The 16,578-nt window shown below is 38.0% G+C and overlaps 1 protein-coding gene across 2 annotated transcripts in view; it reads left to right on the top strand.

Moving 5' to 3' along the window:
* Window positions 1-16,578, top strand: part of GRIK1 (glutamate ionotropic receptor kainate type subunit 1) — a gene marked incomplete at both ends in the record, with an annotated part of 166,806 nt that overhangs the window by 78,752 nt on the left and 71,476 nt on the right. For both annotated transcript variants that reach the window (XM_084284305.1, XM_084284304.1), the window contains 2 exons: window positions 7,506-7,673; window positions 10,110-10,367. In XM_084284305.1, the coding sequence (XP_084140431.1) occupies window positions 7,506-7,673; window positions 10,110-10,367 (426 nt within the window). The remainder of the gene's footprint in view (window positions 1-7,505; window positions 7,674-10,109; window positions 10,368-16,578) is intronic.

The raw sequence follows: 16,578 nt of genomic DNA, 5'->3' as shown, positions 1-16,578 counted from the left end.
CCTGCTAGAAAATCACCTTCACATCATGGCACTAGGACGCCACTGAAAGCTGTCAGTGTCTCAAAGCCTCAGGCAGTGACTTCCCTCGGGCCATGTGCCTCAACATCGCTGATTCTGTGTGTCCTCTTGTGCAACAAACATCTCCCCAGGGAGGCGAGAAGGTGCATGTCACACTCAGTCTATGAAACTAGGATATCCTCTGAGCAAGGAAAGGACACTTGGACATCAGCCACGTGGAAATGTAGTTTTATACTTAATTGGAGAGAACAACTTTTTTTTTCCCTAGGGAAGAGAAAAATTCATGTGTCTTTATGAAGAAAATCGTATTTTCTAACTATATATTTCCATTCTTATTTGATTGTACCTTTTAATATTTCAAACACACTGCATGGTCAGTATGTTTATTTTCAAAGAGCATTCTTTTGCTATTTGAATGTAGAATCTGAATAAGAACATAAACTACATATGGCTTCCGAGGTTTTTAAACTCCTGTCTCTCACTTTAATTTCTGTCATAATATCCAGATACTTTGAATTAGTATTAATATGCTTACTACTGGAATCATGTGTATGTATAAGTAGCTGTGCTACTCTTCTTAAGTTGCTGGAACTGCTGGACGTAGGACAGAGGTGGTACACTAAGGGAGGAAAAGCTGTCAGCAAATAAAAATCCCAGCAATATGTATTTTTAAATCTCATTGTGTCTGGTAGCTTTACCTATGGTCCTTGAATGGACCTATGGTCCTATCTAGTGTTCAACAGCTCTCCCTTTTCTCAGTTTTAACAACACAAACACGATTTACGTCCAATGCCAGCATTTTTCACTGGTCAAAAAGCAGAAGGAAATACTTTAGTGATAAAGAATTTAAAAATATCTGGAGGGTGGTTCAATAGCAGTTACATGCTGTGCAAAGGAGGTTAACCACTGGTCCAGTGTGTAAGTATGGGTGGAGACCTGCCATTAACTTGCCTCATGCAGCCACCAGTGAGCTGGAGAGACTCACGGAACTTGCCTCATGCAGCCACCAGTGAGCTGGAGAGACTCACGGAAAATTTAATTGGGAAATCTGAAGTTTTTCTAACAAGATAATAAACATAAGAATGTTCCAGAGGAAGATCTAAATTTGAAAAATAACTGCTCTTTTGGCATGTCCATGGCAACCGCTGAGTTTCAGGCTGTTTTAAGGGCAGAACATGTTTTTTCTCTTTATTCTCCCTTAGGTGTCAGAGGGTAATATAGACCACCCTCAAAAAAACAGTTGTATTTTCACACCTCTGTTTTGCAGGCTATTAGGACTGTTTTTCTCTGCAAGCCAACTTCTCATCCAAGTTGCTTTCTTCAGTAATTTAGTAGGGAGTACAAAATTAAAAAAAAAAAAAAAAGAAAGAAAAAAAAAAAAAGAAAGGCATTGTTCTTATGTTAGCTCTAGAATAGCTAAGGAAAATCTCTTCAATCAGGATACAACTTTAAAAAATATATGTTTTGAGAAGTTAGCATTTAACTATTTAGCTTTGAAAGCATCAAATAATACCACTGACTGAAATCACAGAAATTCTTTCATGTCTACTCAGGCAATTCTGTGTTCATGCAGCTAAAAGAACGTACTAAATCCACAGTATTGGGACTGAAATTTGTTAGTGAGATATTCTGCACTGAGGAAACCCAGCTAAAAAAAGACTAGGTTGATAACTAACATTAGAAAGGTCAACAATTTTTAGCTGTTGCTGTTTATGACTGGTTTTAAAGTGGGGACAGAGATTTTTTCCCAATAATAATCTTTTGAGCTGTGCCTTGTCTTGAAGCAAAATGTTGATACCCATTCAGAGATATGGAAATCAATTCAGCCATGACCTTTTCTAAAACTCTCAGTCTGTGATGACCCCGTTAAATGGAAACGCTTGCTCAGAAGGACTGAAGCTACTTTTTCAGGTGCCTACTGAGGTGTGCTTTTATATTTTTGACATTTTACTTGCTGTAGGTTTTTTCTTTTTTTTTTCAAAGGATGAATGGGGCTGATGCTTTGTCATATTTGTCAGTTTGACTTGCATCCCTTGCTGTTTTCTGAAGAGGAGTCACTCATGTGGCTCAGATCTCATTTCTGTCAGAGTAACATTAGAAAATAGTCATTTTTCTCTTACTTTCCATGGCTAAATTAAAAGCAGGGGAAAAAACAGCTTTTTTCTTCAGCCTCTGAGACATCACTTTATAAAGTAAATGCAGAAAGGAAAAGGTTTTTTTTTTTTTTTTGTTTTTGTTTTTGTTTTTGTTTTTTTCACACATGTTGTGCACTGAAGCAGGATTATCTGTTAAATGAACATGACTACTGGGTTCTCCCACTGATGTGCTCGCATGTGGCTGATGGAGAGTTACTCCCTGCATGCAGCATGATTGGATAATGTACATCTGGCTTTGCCTCTGCAGCCTGCAAGCAATAGGGCATGTGGGACCAGAGCACGGGAACACTCCTCAGCCACATATGCTGGCACAGCCCTTGGGAAGTTTTGACATAAGAACCAGAGCAGCCCCTATAGGTCTTGCACTCACCTGACATGGGGCACTCAGCTTCCAGTTGATTCAATAGACTGAAGCCTGCACATCATGGCAGCAAACACGGCACTGCTGCAGAGCCATAAAATCATAGAGTACCCCAAGTTGGAAGGGACCCACAAGGATCATTGAGTCCAAATCCTGGCTCTTCACAGGACCACCGAAAAATCAGACCATATGTTTGAGAGCATTGTCCAAACACTTCTTGAACCCTGGTAGGCTTGGGGAGGAAACCTGGGGAGCCTGTTCCAGTGCCCAACTACCCTTGAAGAAAGGACAGGCCTGCCACTGCCCAAGGCTAAGCAGCCTTCAGTTGGCTGGAGCTGCAGCAGAGCATATCCTGGCTGAGCTACAGGGGAGGGAGGTGAAAGGGAGGACTCAAAACCCAAGCTTTCTCCCATGTATGTGCTACCAGTGGCCTACCTTGAAAACCAGTGCTTGTTTTTGTGCTTAGCAGTAATAGCCTCATTTCTGGAACATCATTTATATCTTGAGTTAACATTGATTTTTTTTCCCTTCCCTTGTAGAACCCTTTGGTTAATTTGTTTTTAAAGTGTTGTACAGTAATTACTTGATTTAAATGAATCATCTGACAAATGGGTTCTTCGTCAAACTTGTCACTTACTCTGCTATTTCTCTTTTAACCTGGACCTTACAATATATTCTGAGCTTGACTGTAAGTCATCAGCAGACCATGAGAGAAGAGAAACTATTTACTAAATTGCTGGATTTCATTAAGAGTATATGGATGAAAACACAACAGAATGAAACAGACAGATTGTATTTGCTGCTTTGTTTGTGATGCAAATTTATAGACTGATTCAGCTCTTTTTATACCCATGGGTCCCAACAGAAAAATCAGTCTCAAATAAGTAGTAGTTCAAGGTTTTCCCAAACTTCACTTGCAACAAACAATGATTTCCTCCATAAACTATCTCATGGACTTTGTTCATGGGCAGCAGGGCCTCTCTCTTTGTGCTTACTTCAGGGTTTAACCAAGAGAACATATAGTCAAATAAACATTTATTGGCTTGGAGAATGATGCTAGTGGTCTCAAAATTTCCCTATCATAGGGGTGAAGAAGGGGATCACTATCTTACAGAGACTCTAAATGGCACCTTGTTTAACATTGTTGTCGACGGAAGGAAGACAGGGACACTCAATATGAGTCATCAGCAAGCTTCATTTTATTGCCTGAATAGCCTAACTTTTATAGTGAACTTAACAGGGGCGGACGGTGTTTCACACAAATTATTGGTCAAAAGCACTCAGACAAACAACTACAAGAAAACAACCCCACCTGCAAGAAAACAACCCCCTTGTGATTAGCAGTCACATAGACCTTGTCCTTGAAGCCAGCTACTGGTAACAATATTTTTCTGAATTCCTCAACTGGGCAATGTGGGAACACTGTCATGGGAACTTCTCATAGTTGCCCTGGTAGCTTGGTTTGCTCAGCTACAGCAAGCCATGGGATTTTCTAAGGCCTGCTCCTGGTTGCTTAAGGCAAGCTCAGATTGAACAATTGTTCCACGGACACATGTCCAGGCCCTGTATGCCAATTCCCAACATAACATCTCTACTTCAGCTAAAAGAATGGCTGAAGGAAAGCTCTGTAGGAAAGGATTTGGGCATATTAGTGGATGAAAAACTGAATATGAGCCAGCCATGTGCGTTTTTCAGCCCAGGAAACCGACTATATCCTGGGCTCCATCAAAAGAAGTGGAGCTGGCAGGTGGAGGAAGGTGATTCTCTCCCTCTGCTCTTATGGAGTAGGGGAATACTGTATCCAGCTTTGAGGCACACAGCACAAGAAGGACATAGAAGTATTAAAATGAGTACAGAGGGGTCTGCAAAGATGACCAGGGGGCTAGAGCACCTCTCCTATGAAGACAGGCTGAGGGAGCTGAGGTTGTTCAGCGTGGTGAAGAGAAGGCTCTGGGGAGACCTTACAGCCGCCTTCCAGTACCTAAAGGAAAGGGCCTACAGGAAAGCTGGGGAAGGACTCTTTGTCAGGGAGTGAAGTGAGAAGACAAGGAGTAATGGCTTTAAACTGAAAGAGCGTGTATTTAGATTAGATAGTTGGAAGAAACCTGTTACTGTGAGGGCAGTGAGGCACTGGCACAGGCTGCCCAGAGAAGCTGTGGATGTCCCATCCCTGGAGGTGTTCAAGGCCAGGCTGGATGGGGCTTTGGGCAACCTGGTCTGTTGGGAGGTGTCCCTGCTCGTGGCAGGGGGGTTGGAAAAAGATGATCTTTAAGGTGCCTTCCTATCCAAAATGTTCTATGAATCTGTGATCCTATGAACTATATTTCATGCATAAATTATGAATGTTGTGACCGCCTGTTCTGTTCCTACACAGACCTACCCAGACTTTCTCACCAATAAATTATAACATGAAACCAAAGTTCTCTGTAAGTGCATTACTGACATGTTAATATGCACAAAAGAAACCTGGAAAATGTGTTGAAAGGGTACCAACATATTGATTGTACAGCAGACTGTTAGAAAGACATATCTGAATACATTTGAAGTATACACAATGGTGCATATGCTATTTTGATTAGTTTGCTTAGCAAAACTTTCATGCTATCCATCACTCCTCCTTTCCTTCTACTTCTTCCCTCTGCCCAGTGAATTTCAATTTTTTTTAAGGGGACCAAGCAAAAACTCTGCAAATTTCTGCTAATGAAATATAAATAGTTCCTGCATATACATCAATTAAAATTAATCTCAATTTAATAGACAACTGATTAGAGGTTTGGAAAAAGTCCTAGTCCTAAAATGAGAAAACGTTTGCATTTATGCGTAAGCATAGGACATGAAGACTATCTCATGATATTTGAAAAAAAGTTATTTTAAGCTAAACAAGCAAACAAAATGAAAAAGCACAGCACAGTAATAGTTTTCATGATGGAAAGATTTTTTGTTATCATCAACTGTCTAATTAAAAAGTTATCTCAAGCTATTGATTATACTCTGTGGATTCCACCTTGCCTCATGAAACAATGTTCTGCTAATCCTAGTAGGGGTCCAAGCAAAACACAACAGGTGTATCTTGCTGGCCTAAGAACAAACTGACATTATTGCCAACTGAAAACACTTGTCTTCCACAGATGAAAGGAAGAAAAGTAAATTTTATTGAATCAGAAAAGAAGTAAGTTTGTTGGGTTCGTCATTGTCATGAGGAATTATAGGCTCTGAAAGATCTATCTAACTAAAATGAAAGTCTGAAATCCATTTAGTAAATGAAAAAATTGGTTAAGTTGCTAGAATTGATTAAGTCACATTAAGGTGCTGTTACATATGGTTTTGAGAAATAACATATAATGCTGCGTATTCAAGAGTAGCTAGAGATTACATTGCCAACTTGGGTTTGATAGTCTCCAGTGTTTTCATTGCTGAGTTAAAATTCAAAACAGGTTTTAATTCCTCTGTGTTTCCATTTCCTGATTATCAGCTAATGACTGCACTATTCCTACACTGGTGACATCAAAATTGCAAGAGATTGCAGCACATTAGCTGAATACATTCTGATGCTCAGAAAATATAAAGCGATATCTAGGGCTCAAATTTCACATGGGGAAATGTGAAAATATGTAAGTGAGAAATCCAAAGTATTCTCTAGTGACTTGCACTAAATGAGTAAATTATACTTGCAAAATCAAGTACTGAAGCTGGAGATTGCTGTTTAAAGGAGCTATTTTTTTTCAAATTAGCTGTGTTTGTTATGCATTCATCAAATCCCAGTGCTCCTAGATAGGCTGAATATGTTGTTGGCATAATATAGTCTCTAGAGGCTAGAGGGAGTAGACATCCTAGTATAAGTGGGATGGTATGTTGGCTTGAAACACAAGCACCTTTCCCGTCTCAGAGTACATGCCAAAGTAATTCATAGTGCCAAAACTAAAATTCATTCTTTACAGGTCCTCTTCTGGAAAACTTATTTTCATGTTAAAGTTCTTATTGATATCACTTGTTTTAACAAGGAGCAAGAAGTATATATAATTTCAATTTGAAAGGTAGAAAACAAGTCTTAACAAATTGAGCAGTGCTCAAATAGCAGTTGCCCAGCTGAAACTGCACAGAAGGGCTGGGACACCTCATTGCTCAAATAGTTCGGAACAGATGTTAATGGAAGAGTTTAGAGGAACAATAGGAAGTTGAGAGCAATTATGCTACATGCAGCACTGGCCTTTCAAGGGGGCTTATAAAGCAGTCATGATGGTACTGGTAGACACCACATTACTGGAGACATCACTTATCACTTTGGCACAGAGGCAGAATCTTCTGTGGGAGCAGTATGTGGCTCAGATGCTTTATATCAACAAGTTCAACTTGTACAGCAATGAGCTTTGATAAAGCAAAAATATTCACCTGTTCCCAAGAAAACTGAGAAATGGCCAACATTTGTTGGTAACACGTGAATAATAATTAAAAAAAAAAAAAAAAAAAGCCCTCTTAAGGCAAAGACCTCGAGTGGAAATTTTCGGTCCATTCCTACTCCAACTACATATCACTTGTGAATGTGGAACTTGTACTGTCAAGATTTGTAGAAACACTTCAGAAAATATCTCCAACACATCCAAGCTTCATCTCTAAACATAGATTACACTGAGCAGGAGGAACAAGACCAATAAATATGACTACTGCTTTTAGTTGGGAACTTGACAGAAGTTTTTGCAAGCATTTAAACATTTTACTACAGAAGCCTGAATGATAAACATGTATCGTCTTTCACAGATGTTTGCCTAACCAGTATTCATAATACTGCGTTAACCTACACTGACATTGTAGATAAAAACTAATGGTCCAATGTGCTTTTGCTTTTAACAGCAAGTTAAACTGTTTTACTTTATGAACAGTCAGCTTATTGTTGCTCATAATTTATTTTTCTCTTTTTTATGTACAGTGATGAAGAGGTGAATAATACTTCTCATTTATCTCTGTATCAACAGGAGGGATCTTTGAAACCGTGGAAAATGAACCTGTTAATATTGAAGAATTGGCTTTCAAGTTTGCAGTCACCAACATTAATAGAAACAGAACTCTGATGCCTAATACAACATTAACCTATGACATCCAGAGAATTAACCTTTTTGATAGTTTTGAAGCCTCGAGAAGAGGTAATTATCTCAATTACTGTGTCAGTAACATACATGTTCTATACTACCTTTCCACTGCCTGATCTTCTGTTCCAATTGTAGTATGTGTATACAAACAGTAACATAAAAAATATATTTCAAAGAGAATTGAGCTGGAGTTGGTCTTGTCATCTAGTTTCTGATAAAACACCTACATCCTGTCTGCATGCTAAGAGCCCCAGATGGAAGGAGACAGGTCCAACCAGTTTTTCTTTCCAAAAAATAGATTTGCCACCTGGAATTTTGCAGTAAATGATCACTGACTAACAGGGAGCACAGTGGGATGTCACAACCCATAATTAGCACATGCACACAGATATCCATTATTCATAACAAATGATTTCTATTGTACCTTAAAGAGCAGAGGCCAGTAGTGCCCCAGTCCTGAAATATTAACACTTCAGTGGGTTAGACAGAAGTACAATTTCTCTGTTATATATAACTCTAAGACATGGAATGGACAAGTTTGGAATTTTTTGCATATTGTTTAGTTTTCCTAGAGGGAAAAGTATGGTCCAATTATTTGAATCCAATTTACTTGCAAATATAAACAGAAAAGGTGAAAAACACACAACTTTTTTTAGGCACAGTGTATTTCTTCACCTCTAGGAGGCAACGTTGAAGTTTGCTAAGATTTTATATTCAGCAGTCTAGCTATTGGAATTATATGGTGTGCACACAATCTATGCAAACAAGTTAGGGAAAAGACCCATAAGTCACCAAGACTTTGCAGATGTGTTTTGCGCTTTATTATAACATCTCTTTCTGTAAAAAGTACAAGATATATTTGGTCTAAGTTAAAAGATATGTTTATTATAAGGCAAATGAAGGCTGAAAATTAATGCACTTCAAATCATGAATCATGTTAGAACACTGTTAAGCTTTTGTTTTTTAAATGTTTAAGTTACTAAATTCTCCTCATGGCACTTTAGTTTCTTACTGAAGATTGGGAAAAAAATATTTTCAAAGAACATCAAGGATAGCTTTAAATTCTGTTTATTGCTTTTTTATTTTTTATTTTTTCAAATATATTCTGGAACTATACGCTATCAAAAATCAAATACTCTGCATTTCTAATCCATATAATCCAGACCTCCAGAGAGGATTTTACATTCCCTCTATAGTGAGAATCTCTTCTGTGACTATTGTGAAAATACTTCAGTGTCTTCACCATTTAATCTGTAGGAAGGAGTTCATTACAAATATTTTTGTAATTCTACACACTAAAGCACAAGGGATCCATGCAGACAATAGTAATTTCTTCTCTGCATGAATTATTGATATTATTTATGCAATTTCACATTAAAACCTGTTATCCTTTCAGAAGGCTTCTGAATTAAACCTTGAAAGCCTGTGCATTTTATGCTGTCTGTAAAACACCCATTTGTAGACTGAAAACAGAAAATAATTGATTTTCTGTCATATTCTATTACTATCAGACACTAAATATTAATTTAAAATATCTCTGTTCACTGTGGGTGTTCAGATACTTAGTATTTCATCCAACAGCAGTAATTTCTAGATTTTCCACAAAGAACTACCTTACAAAGAGTACGACATTGCAACTCAGTGCAGAGGTTTGTCTCAGTCCATAAATACCTTATTAGAAACATTTGTGGTACATTTTACGAATGGACAAAGGTAATTAAAATTACTTCATCTTATGTCAGTTAGCCTGAAAAGACATGGGAGGGGAAGAAAAATAAAAAGACACCTACAGAAGGGATTCTTTTCTAGAAATACTAACCACATTGGATGAGATACAGGCACAATGTATCAACAAAGAAGCCTTTGTTGATACTACCATCTGACTGATTTGGAAAGGTATTAAAATATAAGTGATGTTGGCTCTTTATTTCTCTGTGTTGTTACTGAGGCCTTTAGGCTTTACTGCATCTTCTGTAAACACCAATTATGGAGCGCCATGAATCATATTGCCCTTTACTGTTTATATTACTTCAGTAGCCTGAAATTAAAGCAACTCACATTGGTAGTAGTTTGCCAGTCATGGGGGGAATCTGTATGGTGTCTGTTGTGATTCCATGAACATATTCCCTGACACACTGCCATGAAACTTAATTCATGTGACATCCCTTTGGCAAGCCCATAGTCAGAAAGCTCCTGGTTTCTCCAGGATAATGCCATTCAGAGAAAGGCAATTTGGGAATCAATGCAATCTGAAAGCAATGGACAGAGAAGTTGTTTTGTTTTTTATAAGCTGGTTCTAGGATATATTGCTAATCAGTAATGCCATTTTCAGGGACCATTTCCAAGTGGGTCTTGGAGCAACATGGTTACCTGTTGTCACTTTGAAATGATAAGCATGGATGGAGAATAAATTATCTTAGCAAATACCATGCGAGTTTCCTGCTTTGGCTTACCAGCAGCTTCTTCCTCCCCTCCCTCCTCTCTCCACAGCATGTGATCAGCTCGCTCTTGGTGTAGCTGCCCTCTTTGGACCTTCCCACAGCTCCTCCGTCAGCGCTGTGCAGTCCATTTGTAATGCACTCGAAGTCCCACATATTCAGACTCGATGGAAACACCCTACAGTGGATCACAAGGACGCTTTTTATATCAACCTCTACCCAGACTATGCAGCCATCAGCAGAGCAGTTTTGGATCTCGTACTATACTACAACTGGAAAATAGTAACAGTAGTATATGAAGACAGCACAGGTAAGTAGTAGTGGTGTGCTGCAAGTCACGTGCTGTGTGCTTCTGCTAATGTAGGTTCATGGATAAATTCTGTGAGAGAGTGCCTGTGATAGTTCAGTTTGGCATTCTTACAGCAGGTTTCCCCAGAATATGGAAGAGAAAGATCTCTTATGGCACAGTTGTGCTTCCTAGTTGTGCTTCCACTCCTAGGCTTTTGGAAAGCTGTTCACTTCATCAGAAGCTAAGAAGTCACCAGGAGGTAGCTCCTCAGTGTTTGGTAGAGTCACATTTCACTTCCTGTTTGTGGAACCAATAACACAGCTTCAAACTGATAAGTATTCTAGTGTGGGGCTGATCTGGGATTCCCTGTCTCAGTGAGGGGTTGATCTTTAGAAGAATGTATTTACAAACTAAAAGTTCAAACTGTAGCATTTTTAATGCAGAGACTCTCTTCTTCCTTAGAACTGTCTCAGAAAAAACAAACCCAGTTGTCAGCTGGATACTGAATGCTGAATCTAAAAGGTGCAATTCATGTAAATGTTTCCATCCTGTGAGTCTTAACTCAGAGAATATCATTCATTCCTTGTGACATTCTTTGTCCTCCTCCTGGGACAAGCAGTAGCCATAGCTGTCCAGCAAAGACACAAAGCTCCTTGTGCCCACAGCATCTGCTGGTGTGCTGGCTGAAGCTGGGAACAGAGTAGCCCTGACACTGAAATTAGCTGACAGCTAGAAGCACTGGAGGGGCACAAACCACAGCTCTGTTCTATTACCAGGGCCCAAAGAAGACTGCATTTTTAAATTGGTCTTTATTGGCCAATACAAAACTATTGTTATCAAGGATCCATTGCTAAAGTTCCTCCCCTAACCAGTGTAAAGTTACCCACCATAAAGATCCTAGCTAGACCAAAGTGTTGGAGTTGTAAATGAGGTGAAACCAGCTGAGGATTGTGTCACAGCATGACCTTACCTTTTGGTAGATCTCTTACCTCTGGCAACATTTTACAGTGGGGTAGCTAAAGCATATCAGTTATTCCAATGTAAACTCCCACCATCCCAATCCTTCAACACTATCTTTTTATGTATTTTTTAAGATGTAGATGAACTGCATGCATTTCTGAAAAATCCTGTGTGTTAACTCTCATTGGTGCAAAGTAAGCACTTCACTGTCAACTCTGCTCTGAGATTTGCATTTCCCTTTCGATTCTCATTGCTTACATAAATATAACACCTTTCAGAGCTCTACAGATGTGCAAGCAACATTTAAGTTGATTCTGTGATACCGGCATAAAACATTCCTGGCTGAGTCATGAAAGCAGCTTTCTAAGCATTTAAAACGAGTATGTAAAAATAAAATAAAATAAAAATAATAATAAAAAAAAAAACCACCATATTTACATAAGAAGTCACATTGACTGAAAGACAAAATTCTGCTTGAAAAAACAAACAAAAAAAAACCACACCAAACTTGGTTTTAAGGCTAAAAATGTTAGATTTATTTCCACACTGTAGACAGCACAAAAAAAGAACATCCCTTCCTGGATCCAAGAGGCAGGTTTCAGTGGAAATATTCTGATCACCTTAGAGTTGCAGTGTATACCAGAGTGCTGGAGGTAGAAGAGCAAGTCAGGCTGGGCTTACAGTAGCAATCTTCCTGCATTCATGTTAAGATGGTTTAGCTCAGCAGGATTCTTATGGACTCATAGCCCTATATGCCAAAATATACTTAGGGGTAAATAAATAAAGGTCTTTTTCAGCCCACTCCATTATCAAGTTAACATTTAAAAACACTAGGTGCTGTGTACATGTTCAGTTACAAAAATGATTGATATTAAAGAGACTTCATTTGTAGAGATATTTCTAAAGTAAATTAACCATCAATCATCTTATTAACATGGAGTCAGGAAAGTAAACAGGTCAATTTTGATCACTATAAAGAGTATTTGGATTTTGGTATAGATTGGCACCATTTAGCTCAGGCTCTTCTTTTTATTTCTCATGTTTGACATTTTTATACTACAAGAAGAAAAAAAATATATATATATTTTTACAATTTATATACAAAATATATATATATATTTTTACAAAAAAAATATATATATATTTTTACAATTAGCTTGGAAGCTAATTGTAAGTGCACTTGCATTTCTAAACAAACAATGAACTCATAGCTGTAACAGTGAACTTGCAATGATCCATAAGAGTCTACTCTGAAGACTGAGGGGATCCTGCTTTTATCCTTCACACTACAGGATTGCTCCAAGCCCACGTGCCATCACAGCCACCTCTGGTAGAGAGGCTGCAAAATTGTGCCTGTTTGCCAAGCTGATGTTTCTCTTCACTTCCTGTAGTTATGGGTTTCATTGCTGAATGGACACATCCATCAAGAGAAATACAGTTACAAGTTTGGACTAAGCAATGATTAAAAAAAAAATAAAATTAGAAAATTACCTCATTTGAATGAGCTTGGGCTTCTAAAGGATCCAAATCACTTATGTCTACCCTTCTTATCTCAAACGCTACTTCCCATCCCGTCAGTTTTTGTAATCCAACTGTTTTTCGGCTGTAGCTTTTTTTACTGTCTTTCTTGATAGTAAATTAATGTCTTTGGGCTATAGAGTAAGATCTCTCTGAAAATTCTCACCCCACTCCCTATTACCTATAGCTTTCCTATACTAATGAAAAATAAGACTCCTAAGCAAAAAAATAAGACTCCCAAGCAAATATTTGCTCCTTCATTTTTACATGTTAAGCATAATCCAATTTATTCTTAGAGTACCCAGGCCATAATCTACCTTTATTCTGGGTATTAATTAAAAAGAGTTATTTTATATCAAGTGCAATTTGCTGCCTAGGTAAGACAAGGAATTGTCTCCAGAACTTTAAAGACAATCTAACAAATCCTTGCAGAAAAGTTTATGATACATTGATCACTGCATTTTCCAAACTTCAGTACCATAAACTGTTGTTTGTCTTTCCACATGCTAGAACTGGGTATGTATCCTGTACTTTGGTTAGATTCAGTGATTTTTAATATATCCTTTCCAATATCCCACTTCTGTACATTGTTATTTCACACATGGATCTGTAACAGACACATAACTTTGCCTGTTATCAAAAACTCAAACAATAATAGTTGTTCAGTGCAGGTTTGTCTCTGTCTCTCATCTACTCCACCTTTCCTGAATTCAATAATTTTAACCTACCAGATACTGAGAAGGGCAGCCACATCAATTTCCTCATCTTGTGTAAGAATCACTGATTTTCCCTATTTGTTAGAGAGCTCTCCTACGTTTTTTCCTTTTCTCTTTCTTTCATTTTCTTTCATTTTCTTTCTTTCTTTCTTTCTTTCTTTCTTTCTTTCTTTCTTTCTTTCTTTCTTTCTTTCTTTCTTTCTTTCTTTCTTTCTTTCTTTCTTTCTTTCTTTCTTTCTTTTTTCTCCCTCCCTCCCTCCCTCCCTCTCTCTCTTTATTTTTTTTTTTTTTTTTTAAGATTTAGAGGAACTAAATCTTTCTGTCATATCGGTTTGATCTGTTTGCACTGCGCAAAATTTGAATTCTTACTGAATTTGTTTTGTTTGAACTTGCACAGTGACAAGAGATATCAAACTTGGCTAATCCTAACACAGTTTTCTAATAAAAAATAAGTACTTTCTCCCATAGTAGTAAAAACTTTTCTTAATATTTTTAAAATATGACTGAATTAGCTACACAGTTTTATTATTAAAAAAAGGAGGGGAAGGTGGAGGAAGGAGGAGATGAACAACTTGAACAACTTCTACTGACACACACTACCATACTTACCACCAGTGTCTATGACTATTTGCCTGTTGGAATATTATGTTCATGTTAGGCGTGTTTGAACTCCTAAAAATGTCAATCACAACTTGCAGTAGTTCTAGACATTACAAATTTATATGAAATATTCAAAGACTTTCACATATTTAAACATTTTACTTAAGTGTCAGAGCAAACCATTTCTCTTGTTCAAACCACTAAAAGACAAGTTGGAAGAGTACTGAATCCATCAATGCTAGAGAAAATTCACAACACTGTTTCCAAAGGAAAAGGGTGTTCAGCTGTCTGGATAAAAGACGGAAGAATACAGACAGTAACCCAAACAAGTTAGTGATACAAGTCGGGCTTCCATCCCTACAGCTTTTATTTTCAAGTTCTAAAGAGCTTTTCCTCTCAATAGAATTGGCTGATACCTCCTTCAGGCTCTTTGAAGTTCACACCCAGACTCACAGCTTCCACCTGTCCATATTCTAAAACAGTATTTGTCCTACTCAAGTTCCTGCTCTAGCACAGTCCTGCAACATTGTCTAGGCCGTATCATCCACTTTGCAGAGGGTGAACCAATGCACAGGATATGTCTCTTCTGACCCCTTCCCATCTTAACCACTACTTTCTTCCCAGCCTTGTGGGGAGTCACTAATGCCTCCTAACTGGGTGTATGGTCATACCAAGCAAGAGAAAAGTGACTGTTCTAAGTGCTGCACTTCACAGAATCACAGAATCATCTAGGTTGAAAGAGACCTCCAAGATCACCGAGTCCAACCTCTGACCTAACACTAGCAAGTCCTCCGCTAAACCATACTTGCCCAGGCCTTTATCCCTGTTCCCTGGGAATCAGATTAAGCTCTTAATGTTTAAGATATGTCACAAGTCAAATCTTGGTGATAGTATGTCCAAGGGTTTGAAGTTCTTGAGTAGGAAAAAGAGGAAGATGAGAATACTGATGGTTATTTGTCGTAGTTATTGATTATGATGGCAATCAGCAGCTTCAGGCTTTTGTCTGGTCCTCCAAGAAAATACCTGCATACTTTTCACACCTAAATGTTTCTTTGGTTTCTTTGGTACACTGTAACCAGACTTTGCTTTCATTCGGTGTTGCAGTAGGAAGTGATGGGAAGTGCAATTCCAAGTGGTATGTGACTGAAGCAGGTATTTTAATATTCTTCAGCTCTCGCAGTTACACCATACTGGCAGCTAAGTACTTTTTGATTCTGGAAAGAGATATGACACTCAATCTGTTGCTGTGAATTAAATGCAAGATTTCCTGCATTCCTCTCCCCATCCCCAAACTCATTTTTTCCTCTGAGAGTCGCTGTTTGTGATAGTGTCTGAGGCACTGCAGTCAACAGCAGTGCACTTGAATGCATGATACAGACAAGTTACAGCTTTACAGACAGATTGCATAAACTCTCCTACTTGTTAATCAGTGTTGGAAGCATGAGCTCCACTCTCATAATAATGAGTTCAAATTGTTTCATATTTACACAGGCTGGCTACCAGCCAGGTTCCGATCTCACAGTGTGTGCAGTAATTTACATTTGAATAGTCATAATGCTTAATATTCTGTATTGATTGTTGATACTTGAAGACCTCCAAAGAACAGACCCAGTATTGCAGGCAGAGACAAAGACTTTTTTTTTCAAAAACCATTGCCAATAAATTGACTGAAAATCAACAGTGAAAGCCAACAACCAATAGCCAACTTAGCAATAACTCGCTAACCTCAGAAGAAATAGTGATCCTTCATATTGCCTTATATGTACCATTGGATCATTTAGACAAGGACATTCATGAACAAGACAAACATATACCCACACCCAGCAAGAGAGCAATGACTTTTTTTCATATTAATCATTTTTTGATTTTTGTTTAAGAAGTGCTTCTTGCTCGTATTCTCTCTCCCTATACAGATTTTTAAGGCAGCCTTTTACTTTCACTCAGCAGGAGATCATGGGCTTTTTTTTTTGGTGGGAAAATTAAGTTCATGGGTAATGAGAAAGAAATTGTAATCACACACCTCAAAGAACTCTTAACTATCTTACTTTGTTTTTGGAGGCAGTACAAATTACATAGGAGTGCTGAATTAGCTAGTAGAATTGCACTGTGTTTAAATACTTGGACAAATCTTCAGCTGGTTGAGCTCCACTGACTTCAAATAAGCCCTGTAGATTTCTACCAGCTGAAGACATAGTCTTAGAAATCATGTTCTTGTGTTTACAGATATAGAGTTAGATATCAAAGTATTTCAATTCTTTAGAAGATCTCAGACTTGCTGAGTGACCTTAAGCAAGTCATTTAATTTCACTATGTCCTCGAGCTTTTTGTCTCTAAACTGATGATAAGGAAAAAATAACATTCCCCTCTCTAGGGTATTGCAATGTATGCTGAAATGAGGACAATGAAAGCCATATGGATGCCTATTAAGAATAATTATT

The sequence above is a fragment of the Netta rufina genome (assembly GCF_964035555.1).
Source record: "Netta rufina genome assembly, chromosome: 1".
Taxonomy (NCBI): Eukaryota; Metazoa; Chordata; class Aves; order Anseriformes; family Anatidae; genus Netta; species Netta rufina.
Note: the sequence above shows the minus strand (reverse complement) of the source record. Positions and strands in the feature narration are given on the sequence as shown.